The 15,350-nt window shown below is 41.3% G+C and overlaps 1 protein-coding gene across 13 annotated transcripts in view; it reads right to left on the reverse strand.

The window, feature by feature from the left end:
• Nucleotides 1-10,753: 10,753 nt before the first annotated feature.
• Nucleotides 10,754-15,350, reverse strand: part of LPIN1 (lipin 1) — a 69,403-nt gene continuing 64,806 nt past the window's right edge. For all 13 annotated transcript variants that reach the window (XM_032792322.1, XM_075063675.1, XM_075063672.1 and 10 more), the window contains one exon: nt 10,754-14,480. In XM_032792322.1, coding sequence (XP_032648213.1) covers nt 14,321-14,480 — 160 coding nt within the window. In that variant the 3' untranslated portion in view covers nt 10,754-14,320. The remainder of the gene's footprint in view (nt 14,481-15,350) is intronic.

Genomic DNA, 15,350 nt, shown 5'->3' on the forward strand with positions numbered 1-15,350 from the left:
GGTGGGAGGTTCTGGGGGGCAGTCAAGGGACAGGGAGCAGGGGGTTGGATGGGGTGAAGGTTCAGGGGGGCAGTCAGGGGCAGGGAGAAGGAGGGGTTAGATGGGTCAGGGGTTCGGGGGGGCAATCAGGGGACAGGGAGCGGTTGGATAGGCATGGGAATCCCAGGGGTTTGTCAGGGGACAGGTAGGGGGTGGAGTTCTAGGGGGGAAGTTGGGGACAAGGAGAAGGGAGGCTTAGATAGGGGCTGGAGTCCCAAGAGTCAGTGAGGAGCAGGAGTCCCGGGAGGGGACAACTGGGACAAGGAGCAGCAGCGCTGAGATAGGGAGTGGGGTCCTGGGGGACAGTCAGGGGCAGGGGTGATCCAGGGACAGGGAGCGGGGGAGGGGTTGGATGGGTTGGGGTTTCTGTGGGGGGCAGTCAGAGGGAGTGGATGGTGGCAGGGTGGGGCTTCTCTCCCTGTGGAGTGTCCTGTTTTTTGAATGTTAAAATATGGTCTCCCTACCATTCACAGCACTCACAGCACACTGCCGCATGAGCTCCCCCTCCTTCCTTTCCAGTTGGTAGTGGCCAAGGGAATGCTGGGAAATGTAGTTCTTTCCCTGCTCCAAAGCTGGCTCTATAGGCAGGGAGCTAATCAAGGGACGACAGCTCCCAGAGCCTCCTGTTGGTTCTCAGCTCCCATGCTAGATCCCTACCGCCCCTGCAAATGGGCTCCTCCAAGCAGGTGCTTGCTTTGCTGGTGCCTGGAGCTGCTCCTGCCTGTAGCCGCTATTGGAAGGTTTACTGCTCGCACATCAGGTTCTTTTGCCATACCATGCTAAGCACCACTGACGGACCGACTTTGTTGCATCTCCTTTCATCTGTCAGGATGTTGGACGGCCACCACAACACCAACAAATCCTTCCAACACCTCAAAGCAAAGATACCAGTGAGTGTATTGTCTGTAGACAGTGCATGTTAACTGGCAGGTTCTTTCCACCTCCATTTCCAGCCTATTAAGAGAGCATGGATGTTTTGCTTACTGCCATTTTTAGTTTGGCTAGCACTATTAATTTCATTCAATAAACTGGTTGCCCCTCCATCCCATTTATATTCAGTTTGTAAAAATGCATTTGCATAATGGAACATCTTAAAAAATAAAATAAAGTGCCTAAAACCTACACTTAGCAAATTTCCCAGTAAAATAAAAATTCATTAAAAAATATTATTTAGGGATTCCTAAGTCTATGTCTACACTATGCAGCTTTTAGCAAAGCAGCTGTGATGCGATGGCCGTGCCACTAAAAGGAGCGCAGTGTAGCCACTGTTTGTGGGCAAGAGAGAGGGCTCCTGTCAACAAAACCTTCCACCCACGAGCCGGCATTAGCATTGTTGGCAGGAGTGTGCTCCTGCTGACAAAGTGTTGTTCACACCACCTCTTGTCATGGACAAAATATTTGGGAATATATTAAAAATAGTATCCAGGGGTCCAAATTAAGGCTGTGCTTTATGGTGAAGTATGTTATATTCTTCATACTTGAGAAGAATAAGGGCCAAAATTTTCCAACTTAGGTGCCTAAAGTTGGGCATTTTACGTCATATTCAGATACTTAAATAAAAAATGCCTGATCATCACCAGTACTGAGTACTCAAATCTCTCACTAGTCCGTGGGAGCTGGGAGCTGCTCAGCACCTCTGAAAATCAGCATCTTTTTATTTAGGTGCCAAAAATGGATGTAAGTACCCAACCTTAACAATCCAAGAATGAAAATGATCATCAGATTGTTTGTTTAATATTTGGGCATTTTTTAAAAATGACAATGTCATTATATATTTATTTTCATGCTTCTAAATGCTATGGATTGGCAAGTACACCGATGCTACTTAACGATCTTTGCTGGCTTTTGGTAAATGAAGATTTTTGTTTTAGGAATTCATATAAACTGCAAATCCCAAACCAAACCAAACTCCTAGAAAGATAAAATACAAACAATTATGGGTTAAACTAAACAAAACCCCCAGCCATTTGGGCTATTTCTAACAGACAGAACAGAGTTTGGAAGAAATTCAATTAAGGTTTTCTTCTGGTTCCTTGAGGTTATGTTTGCCAATTTTTTTTACTCCTTATTTGTGTGGCCTGGTACGTGCATTGTGTGCCCAATGTTCTAGCCACAGTGCATCCAGAATGGGCATCTATGGCCTAAGCTGTTCGTGGAGTTAAATTAAGGCCTGGTCTACACACTCATTTTATACCAGTATAACTATTTCGGCTAGGGATGTGATGTTTCACTGATATACTAATAAAAACACAAAATGCGGACACAGTTATACCAGTGTAGCTTATTCCCTTCCCATAGAGGAATAAGCTATATCAGTATGTAAGCACTAAGAGGTTAGACCATTTTAACTATACTATACTATTTAACTATAGAGTCTTTAAATATCTCCCTGTTGCACTGACCATAGAAAATAAATATCAAGGCACCCTAATCTTTGCCCTTGCAAGTTAAATAGTTAAGGTTCATGGTGGTTCTCTAGTTCAATCTGTTAGTTGTTTTTCTTTTTAAAAGGCTTCCTATTGCAAAGCAAGTGCACCCAGCAGGATACATGCTTCCACCCACAGCCCCCGACATCTCAGACCTATAACTGAACACTAGGTTGGCAGGGCCAGTAGGTATTGAACAGTGAGCACAGGTGTGCCAGGCTTTACACATATTTCTTTTTCTCCCCACAAGACATCACTAAAAATGGAAATGACAGGCTCTGCTCCCTGCATCACACTGGAGGTCTGTGTCTTGCTTGCTGCTCTGCTCCTGTGTTGCAACACAGGAAATTTGCCTTTGCTAACACCTGGTGTTGTTTCAAACAGCCAGCTGGCCTTAACCTCAGTCTCCTATAATTGATGGCCTGCTTGTGCAACCCTGTGACTACCTCTCTCTCTTTAGATGCTGCCTCTCTGTAAATACCATTCCACATAGAAACATCCTATCTGCCTGTTTTGCATATCAGTCGAGTGATCCTTATAGAGGCCAGAGACAGCCTATGTAAACTGGTAGACAGAGGCTATAAGCAACAAGAGTTAAATCTACACATGCTTAAATGACATACTGCTTGCCCCATTGTAGTACTTGGAACCAGGTCACAAGAATAGCGAGGGATGTAACCAATTAGCAAACACTTTTTGTGCTTAATGGCTGGCTGACCGTGTATTAAATATTACACAATGGCTCAAGTTCAAATCTCCCAAACCACTTGAACTTATTCAGCAATGCAGAAACTTGGCTTATTTATATAGGCTATCTCGCTGACCAAGATTGTTTCCTTGTGCTCCCCCAGCTGTCTGTTTGTCTAACCACCTGTATCTCTTGTCTATACTCACAGTGTAAGCTCTTTGCAACAGGAACCATCTTTTGGTCTCGCTGTACAGCTCCTAGCACAATGGGGACCTGGTCCGCAGCTAGGGTTCCCAGGCGCTGCCATAATACAAATCATAAATAATAGATTATCTTTATGTTCTGCCTTTTAAGCTTGAAGTCCAGTGAAGCTGGCTTTTTGTTTGATATATTAAGACTTTGGGCTGGTCTACTCTAAAGCTGTAAGTTGACCTAAGTTACACTACTTCAGTTATGTAAGTTATGTAACTGATGTCCATTTAGGTTGACTTACAGTTGTGTCTACACCATGCTGTGTCGGTCGGAGTTGCTCACCCACTGACTTACCTTATGCTTCTCTGGGAGCTGAAGTACAGAAGTCAACAGGAGAGCACTCTGCCATCAACTTGGTGGATCTTCACCCAACCCGCTAAATCGACACTGCTGCATTGATCTCAGAAGATTTAACTGTAAGTATAGACATTCCCTTTGTCCCTGTGCTTCTCATTCTGATGTATCTTTGTTCTGGGGTTAGGAAGGGCTGTCTATGCGCAAGGGCACTGAGCTGGGTCTCAAAAGACCTGGTTTAATTTACAGTTGTGCCCAGGTTTCCTGCATGAACGTGGCAAGTCACTTTTAGTCTACCTTGTGCCTCAGTTCCTTATCCTTATTGTGGGAGCAATATAAATACCGGAGATAAATAGATAGGTACCTATATTGCTCTCCTCACTGTAGTGTCTGAACACCTCACCAACACTGAAGGTGTTATTCTCCTGAGGTAATGACAAACACTACTAGCACTCCATTTTGCAGATGGGGAACTGAGACACAAGGTAGATTGAGTGACTTGCCCAGACTCTTACAGGAAGTGTCTGGCAGAGCAGGGACTGGGATCCAGGCCTCCCCACTTTTAGGCTAGTACCCTGACCGCTGGACCATTATTCTCCTTTTACAGATGTTTGCTGATCTGGGATTTGTTTCCTCTCAGTCTGTTGCTGACCCAGTCTTGTGGTCCATGAAACAGAAACACATTTACTGAAAGTGTGGATCCTCTCAGAAGAGTGAATGTAAAATAGCATCTTCTGTTTGCTTCTTCTCAACAATTTCTAGATTCAGCTGACTCAGTTTCTGATTACAAAGATTTTTTTTCTAACTGATGGCCCTGCAACCTCATCCTGGAATTTGAAAGTCACGCTGGTGAGTGCAGTGATAATGATTCTGTGGGTCAGATTCTGCGGGTCAGATTCTGCCCTCAGTTACATCTCTGCAACCCTATTGGCTTTATTTGCTCTTAAGTGCCGCTTTTTAAATGTGCTCTCCATTCTCACTTCTTCGTCTGTAACCACTTTGTAACCACGCTCAGACCTGTTAGACCTAGCTGACCTTTTATGGAACTGTTAAAATGATCCTTACTTCCACACAGTACATAAATACTGCCAGTTACTGGGGAAGACAGCGTATCCCCCTGAGTAAGCAGGATGCCCTGTTAAAGGCTGGGAGGCTTTAGCCATTGGAGCTTTGATTAGTCCAGCCGTTTGAAGTCTCTGAGTAGTTAATTGCCCCTGTTAGTGAGGGGCAGAGCTGAGCTGAGCTAAGCAGGAAAACTTTGTATAAAAAGTCACTTGCTAGGTGAACACAAAAGCTGTTAACAGAGGCAGATAACACTGGAATTTTAGAGAGAGTTTGGAAATTCAGTGTGAGATGCTTTCCTTCCAGGTTCAGCCCTATGTGTGGCCAGCAGTGGAACTGTGAAGGTGACCTGTAATGGATGTGCCATGTTCTCTTTCCTACTTGAACCCAGAAGGGATTTCATACATAAGAAGTGCAAGTTGGTGGCTGTACTGGAGGAAAAGATTCTCGGATTGGAGGGGCAAGTTGATATGCTACGGAGAATCAGGGGAAATGATGAGGTCCTAGACAGCCAGGTTTGGAAAAACTCAGGTACTCCAGATTCAAGGAAGAATGGAACTGGCCACCAAAGAATCAGAGAGAGAGGAAGTCAGAGCAGAGGCCTGGCGGCTTGTAACCACCAGAGGCAAGAGGTAACAGTGCATGCTATATGGCTGAAGACAGATAAGGATGGGAAGGCTGTGGCTACCAGAGGGAATATGAGTAAGAGGAATTCCACACAGCTAGAAGTTTCAAATTGATACCAGGTCCTCAACGTGGGAACTATGGAAGATGCCTCTGAAGATGCAGCAAATCCGAGGGAATGGAGAGATATATGGGATACACATGGAAGGCAACTTGGCCCAACCTATTAGAAAATCAAGCTTGCCTGCAAAGAGGTCTCCAACCATCCAAGGAAGAGAGATGATCATTATTGGAGATTCAGTACTCAGAAGAATTGAAAAAACATTCTGCAAGGGACAGGTGGATGACAGGATGCTGTGCTGCCTTCCCACAGCCAAGACATGAGATGTTACTCTAAGATTGGATAGGCTTCTGAAGTCCATGGGCAAGGATTCATTGGTGGTGGTTCATATTGGCACTAAAGACATCATATTGCAGGATCTCACAGATAGTAGATGACTTCAGCGAACTCAGAAGTGTCCTGAAGAAGAAAGTCTAAGTGATCTTCTGTGAGATTCTTCCTGTCCCACGAGCAGATGAAGACAGAAAGCAGAAGATTCTAGAAGTGAATCACAGATAGGTAATTCATGTAGGGTTTTGGTTTTGTAGAATATTGGTCTATCTTCTGTGGTGACAGGGGGTTGTATAGTTTGGATGGCCTCTATCTCAGTAAAAGACTGGCCATTTTCCTCCAGGACAGGCTGAGTAGTAGTCAGGAAGGGTTAAACTAACAGCAAAAAGCACAAAAGCAAGGTGTTAAGGACAACATTAATCAAGGAACCAAAGGACATGAAGGGAAGAAATTCTTGAACTGCCTCTACACCAATGTTAGGAGACTGAGTAACAAAAAAGAATTGTATTTGCTGGACCATTAATATGGAGTCTTGGAGCACTGGGAAGTTCCAGGAAATTGGAAGAAAGCTAATGTACCAATTTTTAAAAAGGGTAAACAAGGATGTACCAAGTAATTATAGGCCTGTCAACCTGACATTGACCCTGCCCTAGCTAATGGAGCAGCTGATACAAGACTCAAGGAGGATAATGTAATTAATGGAACTCAACACTTAGAGAAAATAGGTCCTGTCAAATTGTCTCTTTTTTATAAGATAATGCATTTGGTTGACAAAGGTTATAATGTTTATGTAATATATTTAGACTTCTGTAAAACATTTGACCATGCTATTTTGATTGAAAAACAAGAATGATCCAAAATTAAGATGGTACACATTAAACAGGTTAAAAACTGGCTAACTGATAGGGCTCAAAATGTAACTACACATGGGGAATTTATTGTCAATGGGGTTTATTTCCAGTGGGGTCCTGCAGGATTGGTTCTTGGCTCTCCGCTATTTAATATTTTTATTAATGATCTGGAAGAAAATATAAAATCAGCACAAAGTTTGCAGGTGACACAAAAATTGGGAGAGGGGTAAATAATGAAGAGGACAGGTCACTGATTCAGACCAATTAGATCACTTGATAAACTGGGCCTAGGCAAACAATATATGTTTTAATAGTGCTAAATGCAAATACATACTTTTAGGAATAAAGAATGTAGGACGTATTTACAGGATTGGGGACTGTAGGATGGGAAGCAGTGACTCAAAAAGATTTTGAGGTTCATGGTTGATAATCAGCTGAACATGAGCTTGCAGTGTAATGCTGTGGCCAAAGCAGGATCCAATCCTTGGATGCATAAACAGGGGAATCGAGTAAGAGTAGAGAAATTATTTTACCTCTGTATTTGGCATTGGTGCTGTTGGAATACTGTGTGAGATTCTGGTGCCCATAGTTCAAGAAGGATGTTGATAAATTGGAGAGGGTTCAGAGAAGAGCCATAAGAATGATTAAAGGACTAGAAAATATGCCTTATAGTGATAGTCTCAAGGAGCTCAATCTATTTAGTTTAACAAAAAAAAAGTTAAAGGGTAACTTGATTACAGTCTACAAGTACCTACATGGGGAACAAATATTTAATAATAGACTCTTCAGTCTGGAAGAAAAAGGTATAACACAATTCAATGCCTGGAAGTTGAAGCTATATAAAGTTAGACTGGAAATAAGGTACAACTTCTTAACGGTGAGAGTAATTAGCCATTGGAAAAATTGACCCAGGGTCCTGGTAGATTTTCCATCACTGACAATTTTTAAGTCAAGATTGGATACTTTTCTAACAGATCTGCTCTAGAAATTATTTTGGGGAAGTTCTATGACCTGTGTTATGCAGAAGATCAGACTGGATGACCACAGTGGTGCCTTCTGGGCTAGGAATCTATGAATCCCATGTTAATGGTACCAATTTTAATTGGATTCTCTCCCTCCTCTGCCATACCTCTTCCAAAAGACAAAAACAAAAGCAGAAGTAATCCTCCCAGTTCCTCACCTGGTGCATTAAAATTCAAAAGCTATCTAAGAAGATTAAAAATCATGCAATTACAGGATCAGTTGCTGAATTAAAGGCTCCCTTAGGATAGTTCAATAGTTAGGATGAAAATGTAATTGTCAGTTACAGTTGTGTGAAGCTGAGTGGTAACCTTGACTTAGCTGCTCTGCTGTAACTGACATCAGAGTAAGGTCGTTGGTGTTTATTTTTGGAATACTTATTAGTTATAAATCAAAAGACAAAATAGATAGAGACAAAAATCAATGAAACGGGTTTTTTTGTGTGTTAAAAGTGATGTTCTAAAACAAACCTATTTGTTAAACAAATCAGTTTGAAAACATGACCTAGTTTCAGTTTGCATGTTTCTTTTAACTGTCTGGAAAAAGGCTGTTTATATAATTGTGTAAAGAAATGTGAACTGTTCTATTCCATTTACATTTCTTTGTTCCAAAATGTATTCTCCTTGTTAAGATTCCAGTCGACAAGGAAAAGCAGACATCGCGGTTAGTTTACAATTGTGAAACTTCAACCCACAAAACCCACTCAGAAAACAAAAAATGAGTCACAGGAAGGGGTCACTTGCTTGCAAAACTCATTAAAAGCAAGGCAAGGCAAAATGGATTTCCTGTATCAATAAATAGAGTGCTGGCAGTACACTGAACACCTGACATAGCTATAGGCTTGGAAACCATATGGAAGTGTACCCATTAGAAAACAGAGAACTGTTAGCAACTCTCCAAGCCCCAGTTCAGCAAAGCATTTAGGCATGTTCTTAGGTTCTGATGAAGTCCATGGGACTTAAGTATATTGTTAAATTCTTTGCTGAATTAGAGTAACAATGCCTATCCAAGCCTTTTTTGAAAACAGATTCATGTGGTACTATGGAGCTCTATAGCCTACTTCAGAGTGGTGAGCTGCTATATGGTTTTCTAATTCTATGGACAAATTAAGAGGGTATTGTACTTAATTAAGATTTAAACATAACGGCACCTGTAACTTTCCTCAGCTGGTCGCAATACCCTCTTAGACACTCGAAAAACAGATTTGTCCTTGACCAGTTTTATCCTCTCCTACTTGGCAAACCAGACGTAAAAGGCTTGTTTACCTCTCTCATGCAACGGTCTCAAAGCAAAGTCTGGCACGATTTCAGGCAAAATGCTTTCAAGCCGAAGCCTGAGCCCAGTGCCTGCCTCGAGTAGCCGGGCTCAGGACTGAACCAATGTTCAGTGATGAGAAGGGAACATTCTACCTCTCAGGCCCCAGAGCAGTTATACAGGCACTTAAATTGTAACACAATGTGCCTCTCCCTGCTCCTGCACCCATTGTTCTCATGCTAGATTGAATGACTAAAGTAGCCTTTGCAGGCCCTTCTGCAGCCCCCTCTCAAGCAGGACAAGAGGATCTTGTAGCACCATTCCCTATGTGATGCCACAGCGGGAGCCACAACAAAGCTGGGAGGATCAGGGGAAGGAAAGGGGCAATATCCTGGGTGATCACCTACGCTCAGCCCTTCCCTTGCACAGCTGAAATGCATTATGGCCAAGGAAAGCCTGGCTTTTCCTCCAAAACCCTAAGGGCTGTAGTCTGCTGTACTAGATGTCAACATCACTCATGTGCATTTTCAAAGCCATATCTTTACTGTGGCTACACACAGAGAAGGCCTTTTAAAATGGTACCCACTGTTTATATTTGATCCTGAATATTGAACAAAGTAGTTTCTTGTATTTGGTTTTACATCTTGCAAAAATCTCTCCCAAGGTATTTGGTGCCATTTGCAAAGCACATTAAGCACTCCAAGTGTCTAGACCTATATATTTAAAGGGAAATGGTCCTTCTTCCATTTCAGCACCAGGAGGCTGTTTTAAGTGCATAGCTCCTCTGAAAGTTTGTTACCTCAAACTTTTTATGCATCCTTTGTTCACAGGATATCCCAAGAGCAATAAATAGATCCTTACAAAGGAGAAGGTGTGATTTCTGTGATTATTAATTTTAAAAGCGCCCTTGTTTCAAATCCATCTCCAGAACTTTAGGGTAAACTTTCACACAGGTCAGAGCTTCACAGACAATAGAGAGGCCTGGTGCTGCCATGAGTGTGGCCTGCCCAAACATGGCTGTTTTCACAATTTTGAACTTAACTTCAGCTGCTGTAGAACTTTCTTAATTTCAAACATTTTTATTTTTTAATCATCAACTAATGCCAGTCTGGCAACATTGAAAACCGATTGTCATTATTTGCTCAGCAAATCCAGCAGAGGGAGCACAATGCATATTTTGTGTTCTCATAAATAGCAGCAATTATTTTTCTTTTCTATTTCTCAGCAATGGAATGGAAAACAAAACAAACCTTACTGTGCAGTTCTGGTCCCATCACAGCCAATGACAGCACTCCTATTGCCTTCACTGTGACATGACCAGACCCTTATGTATCCAGAGTCTCATTCAAACATGAAGAATTTGAGTTGGAAACCCAGACCCAGATTTTGAGGTCAGGCTAAGCTGAGCTCAGGCCCAGACTTGAAGAGAGGGGGGATGGATAGGGCCAGAGAAGCAAAAAGCTGGCGTTAGGCCTTTGCAGCTCTCAAATTTTGGGTCAAGCTGTGCAGGTCTTTTTGGTCCCTGCAGTAAAGTTAGCATCAGGGTTGCTCTGCCTGGCTGCTCCTGGCACTAAACTGCTTTTTGACAGCCAGGAATAGTGGGAGAACAGAGGCACTCTGGCCAAGCCACCTTCAATGGCATCTTCCATAAGCTTTGGCTCACAGGCTCTCTGTGATGCCACAGGGTGAATACTACAAATGCTGGACATAACACTGGATAACCCTGATAATAGACAAGCCATTACTGATGGACACAATTATCACACAACACAATATTCTTTCAAGTTGGCCAAAAGACACAAGGCCAAAGCTGACTATTTTTAAGATGTCGCAGAATTGAAATGGCAGAAAATTATTTTTCAGCTCTTTGCATTTATTACAATATATCTTTAACGTCTTTGCATTCAGCGCATCAAAATGAGGTGTTACAATGATTTCCATCAGTGCACTAGACAGAGCAAATCCTGTATATAAATAGAAATAGCAATGATGAGACAAACCAAAAAACAAAATAAAAAATTCCCCCAATCCCAAAAGTTGTCAATAAATTTTAGCTTCAATATAACTGATGAGATGCATATATTATCCTCTCCCTCCTACGACCACCCATGTTGAGTGGGATAATCATCAGATTCATGAAAATAAACAATAGTCACCACTGCATAGTCTAGTCTATAACATGTCTACTGTAGCAATAGAGCACATTGTGGTTTGGGTGCCTGTATTTCCACTATGTTAGCAAAAAATTTTCTCTCTGTAACAGAAACCACCATTAAACTGAAAGCAGGCAACATTTTTCTTTCACAGAAAGAGTAAGAATTCCTTTAACCATTCCACTTTGTTCTTTATGAATGAATAATCCAATTTAAAGATGTATGCATACAACTGCCTGACCGTCAAAGCCAAATATAGTGTACTTAAAAAAATATTTTAAAATGAAGCAAAATCTTTTGTTGCTAACAGAACAAGCTTTTGATTTTCCAAACTGTTCTCCCCATGAGCCAATTTAATAAATATTAGCTAAGAGTGAAATACAACTGTGTGTGTTTATACAGCTACCGTCAAACTTCGACAGAGCACAGCGTCCCACAGTGTAATAGGGTCTTCAAACAGAAATGGTTTAAATCAGCTACTCATCTACACTGCCATTTTGTTTCCAATACTAAAAGGTGATTCAAACTGGATTCACTGCTTATTGGCACATCAGCAACTAAACACTATGGACCTGCCTTTCAGATGTGTTTCGCTCAGGGTCAGATCAACGGGAGCTCCAGTTGCTCAGCTCTGAAAGTCAGGCCCGAAGTACTGCAGGAGGGTAACTGAACTGGGTGCATCTTATCAAGTGGCTGGGAATTTTTTACATCATAAATGCACTACAAGAGGCCATTAGCAAAATAAATACAGACAAGCTATGACTAATATGTTCATCCAGTAATTCAACAGTTAATGACAGGAGGTAATAAATAATATCTACAAAGAATATTTCATAGTTTCATACAGCTTAAGGCCAGCAGGAGTCATTAGATCATCCACCCTGACTTCCTGTATATCACAGGCCATTAAATTTTACACCCCTGTATTGAGTCTAATAACTTGTATTTGGCTAAAACATATCTTTCAGAAAGGCATCCAGCCTTGATTTCAAGATATCAAGAGATGGAGAATCCACACCCCACTGTTAAAAGATTGTGCCTTGTTTCCCATTTGAATTTGTCTGGCTTCAGTTTCCTCCTGTTGGTTCCTGTTTTCCTTTCTCTGCTAGATTAAAGACCCCTTTAATATCCAGCATTTTCTCCTCCCGATGGTACTCATATGGTTCAATTAAATCACCTCTCAATCTTCTTTTTGTTAAACTAAACAGACTTAAGCTCTCTAAGTCTCTCACTCTCAGGCATTTTCTCCAGACCCTGAATCATTTTTGTAACTCTTTTCTGAACCTTCTCCAATTTTTCAACGTCTTTTTAAAATGTGGTCATCAAAACCTGCATTGGTCTCACTGAGGCTTTATACAGAGATAAAAATCACATCACTACTCCTAATCCCTCCTTATATAGCCAAGAGTCACAATATAAATTAAAGCCTGGTTGTACTTACAGACATGACTCTCTTAAATTGGCACCCTGAGGCCCACACTGACAGTGTCTCCGGGGCTCAATACCAAATTTGTTCAGCTTACAATAAAAAAATATATATTTGTTTTTGTTTAAAACTGCCAGCCCTGCACACTTGACCTAAGAACTGCAAGTCAAAATGTGTTTTTCCTCCTTGTGCTCTCTTTCTGACTTAACTACAGCATACATGCACCTGTAATATTCTTCTCCTGGGTCAGAGATCCAGTGATGCTGCACAAGAAGGAAAGACTTTGGGCACTTGTGTACATGATTACTCAAGATGCAGGGCAATGTGAATTGGCCCCTTGACTTTAACATCCAAAATAAGTGCGTATGCAGGGCCAGCAGTTAGAAAATCCATATTCTGGGGCACCAATCTATTTCCCACTGCCAGTGGCAAAACTTCCATTGAGTTAAATCAGGAGCAGGGTCTAGCCTTTCCTTTTAAACTGCACAAATTTGATATGGGAGAAAATGAAATACACTAAACAAAGAATCCCATCATGCCATTTTCAGAAAACAATTATGCTTTGGACATATCTTTAAAAATAAAAAAGATAATCAGTTTACTATTTATCTCCAAGCACAAACGTTTTGATCATTTGGTATATGGCCAGTTAAAGTTACAATTTAAAGCAAAGTACTGCAGTACATTTTTTCAAATAATGTTCTCAAATGATCTGCAATATTGACCCCAATGCACACAGTTAAAATTTAAGGCACTGAAAAGTAAGTAATATAACAGAGCAGTACATACAACCAGTGTCTGTGCAAATGAGAAAAGACATTTTCAGGTATAGAACTGAAAGCGAAAAGAAAGATTTCATTGATGCCAAAGATGGCCAGATGTACTGCAAAGCATACACAACTGAAAAAATGCTGCAAGGTGAAATCATGAGATGCACTCTTAACCAGCAGCAAGTTCACGTTAGCCATAGAAAATGCTTCACAAAATACTTTTCAGTTCTGACAGATCCCTTGAAGCTGTCAGCTCCAGCAAAGTGCAACTCTGTGCAATCAATGGGTAAAATCTTGACCTTACTGGTGACAACAGGAGTTTTGCCATTTACTTCAACCGGGCCAGGATTTCACCCAATGAGTTGAATTCTTCCACTTGTATACTTACACTGTACCTTAATCCAAATGGACTGCCTTTGAAGTAAGGTACTGCTCAAGGTGAGTAGGGATGACAGAATCAGATACAATATTTTTATTTCTCTTACTTTCAATTTACAATGTGCATTATTTATTTCCCAAGGAAAAAAAGCCAATTTAAACCAGCTAAAGTTTTGGCCCAATAACTCCCATACAATCCTATGCTTGTCTGGGAGGGGATTACTGTCTGTTCTTTTAAATGAGAGATTTTTAATTTGACAGAGGTCGTGTCAGGGTCTTGAAACCCTGCCCTTCCCATCTTGCTAAATGGAAGGGAGTTCTGTCTAGATGGGAAGATGGTTCATGGCAGACATGGTGAGGAAAAGGTTGAGAACCACTGGTGGGTTTTTTTAACTAAACCTTATAGTATTTTTAACTGAAAAGCAGTATCATTGCACTTGTAATTGATCTTTTTTAATAAGACTGTTGCACATTTTGAGCATGTTGGCTGAGAAGTTGGAAGCACCACTCTCATGCCTAGTCACTGGAAATGTGACTTTAAGCATGGAAACACAGTTCCAAATTTGTTTTTAACAAATGAATACAATGCTCACAATAGCACAGATTCCAGCTGATCTATCCAAGGCAAAAACCAAGCTGTGTCTTTTAAATATACGATAACCAGTCCTTTGAACAAGAGGCTGTAGACGCATTTAAGATGAGGACGGATGAATATCCTGGTTTTCAAAAGGTGGTAGTGGTTCCCTCCAGTACGTGAACTGACTGTAGGTATCAGAACAAGGGAAGTCTGAAGAATGGCTTCTTTTCAGCAAAGGAAACAGGTGATCGACCACCTCACAGAGTCTGACGTAACTGGGGGGAGAAATCACTGTTTAAATCATCTCAGATTTTTTATTTTGATTTAAAAATAAAGTTGCCCAGCCAAGGCTCTAGGCACCCTATTGCAGATTACCAACACAATTTAAAGCTCATCTGCATGAAATGATCAGTCCAACCAGCTAGCTTCCACCCCTTCATCGGTATTCCTTTTGAGCAGTGATGTTCAAAGTGTTATGTGTTGGAAAGCAGAATTTACCACTGTTCCTTTTGAAAATGGCTAGGCGGGGAAGCCCACATAAAAAATTATTTATTAAAAAAGCAACCATTAAGGCCTAGATTTTCAAAAGTGACTAGTAATTGGGGATTTCTTCTTTTCTGAGTCCCCAGCTTGAGACATCCTAAAGAGGCTTCGTTTTTTCAAAAGAGCTGAATACTCACTCTCTGACAGTCTGGCTCCTTTCAGGTGTCTCAAGTGGAGAACCCAAGACTACAGGCACTCAAAAATCATTAGTCACTGTTGAAAATTTGGACTAAAATGCTTATGAGGTTTCAGTATCTCAAACCATATTCTTTCCACCTGGCTGACTCACTGCAGCATCCTGACATTTATCGTTCCATCACGTTGTAACAATCCCTTTACTGTTCCAGGGCTGCTCACATGCAATGACTGTAGCATGATAACTATACACACTATTTCTTTTATTTCCCCTTCTACCTGTGACTCTATAAAATGATTTTTTAAAATGTCTTTGTTACCTGCTGCAAACCATTCTGCGTCCCTCTCAGATATTTAAGAGTACTAACCCTCACTCACACTAGTGAGCAGTTACTTACACAAACAGTGTTACTGAGTCAATGGAAATGCTCTTGTGAATAACTGTCCACCAGTACCAATACAAGGTT

The sequence above is a fragment of the Chelonoidis abingdonii genome, chromosome 3 (assembly GCF_003597395.2).
Source record: "Chelonoidis abingdonii isolate Lonesome George chromosome 3, CheloAbing_2.0, whole genome shotgun sequence".
NCBI lineage: Eukaryota > Metazoa > Chordata > Testudines > Testudinidae > Chelonoidis > Chelonoidis abingdonii.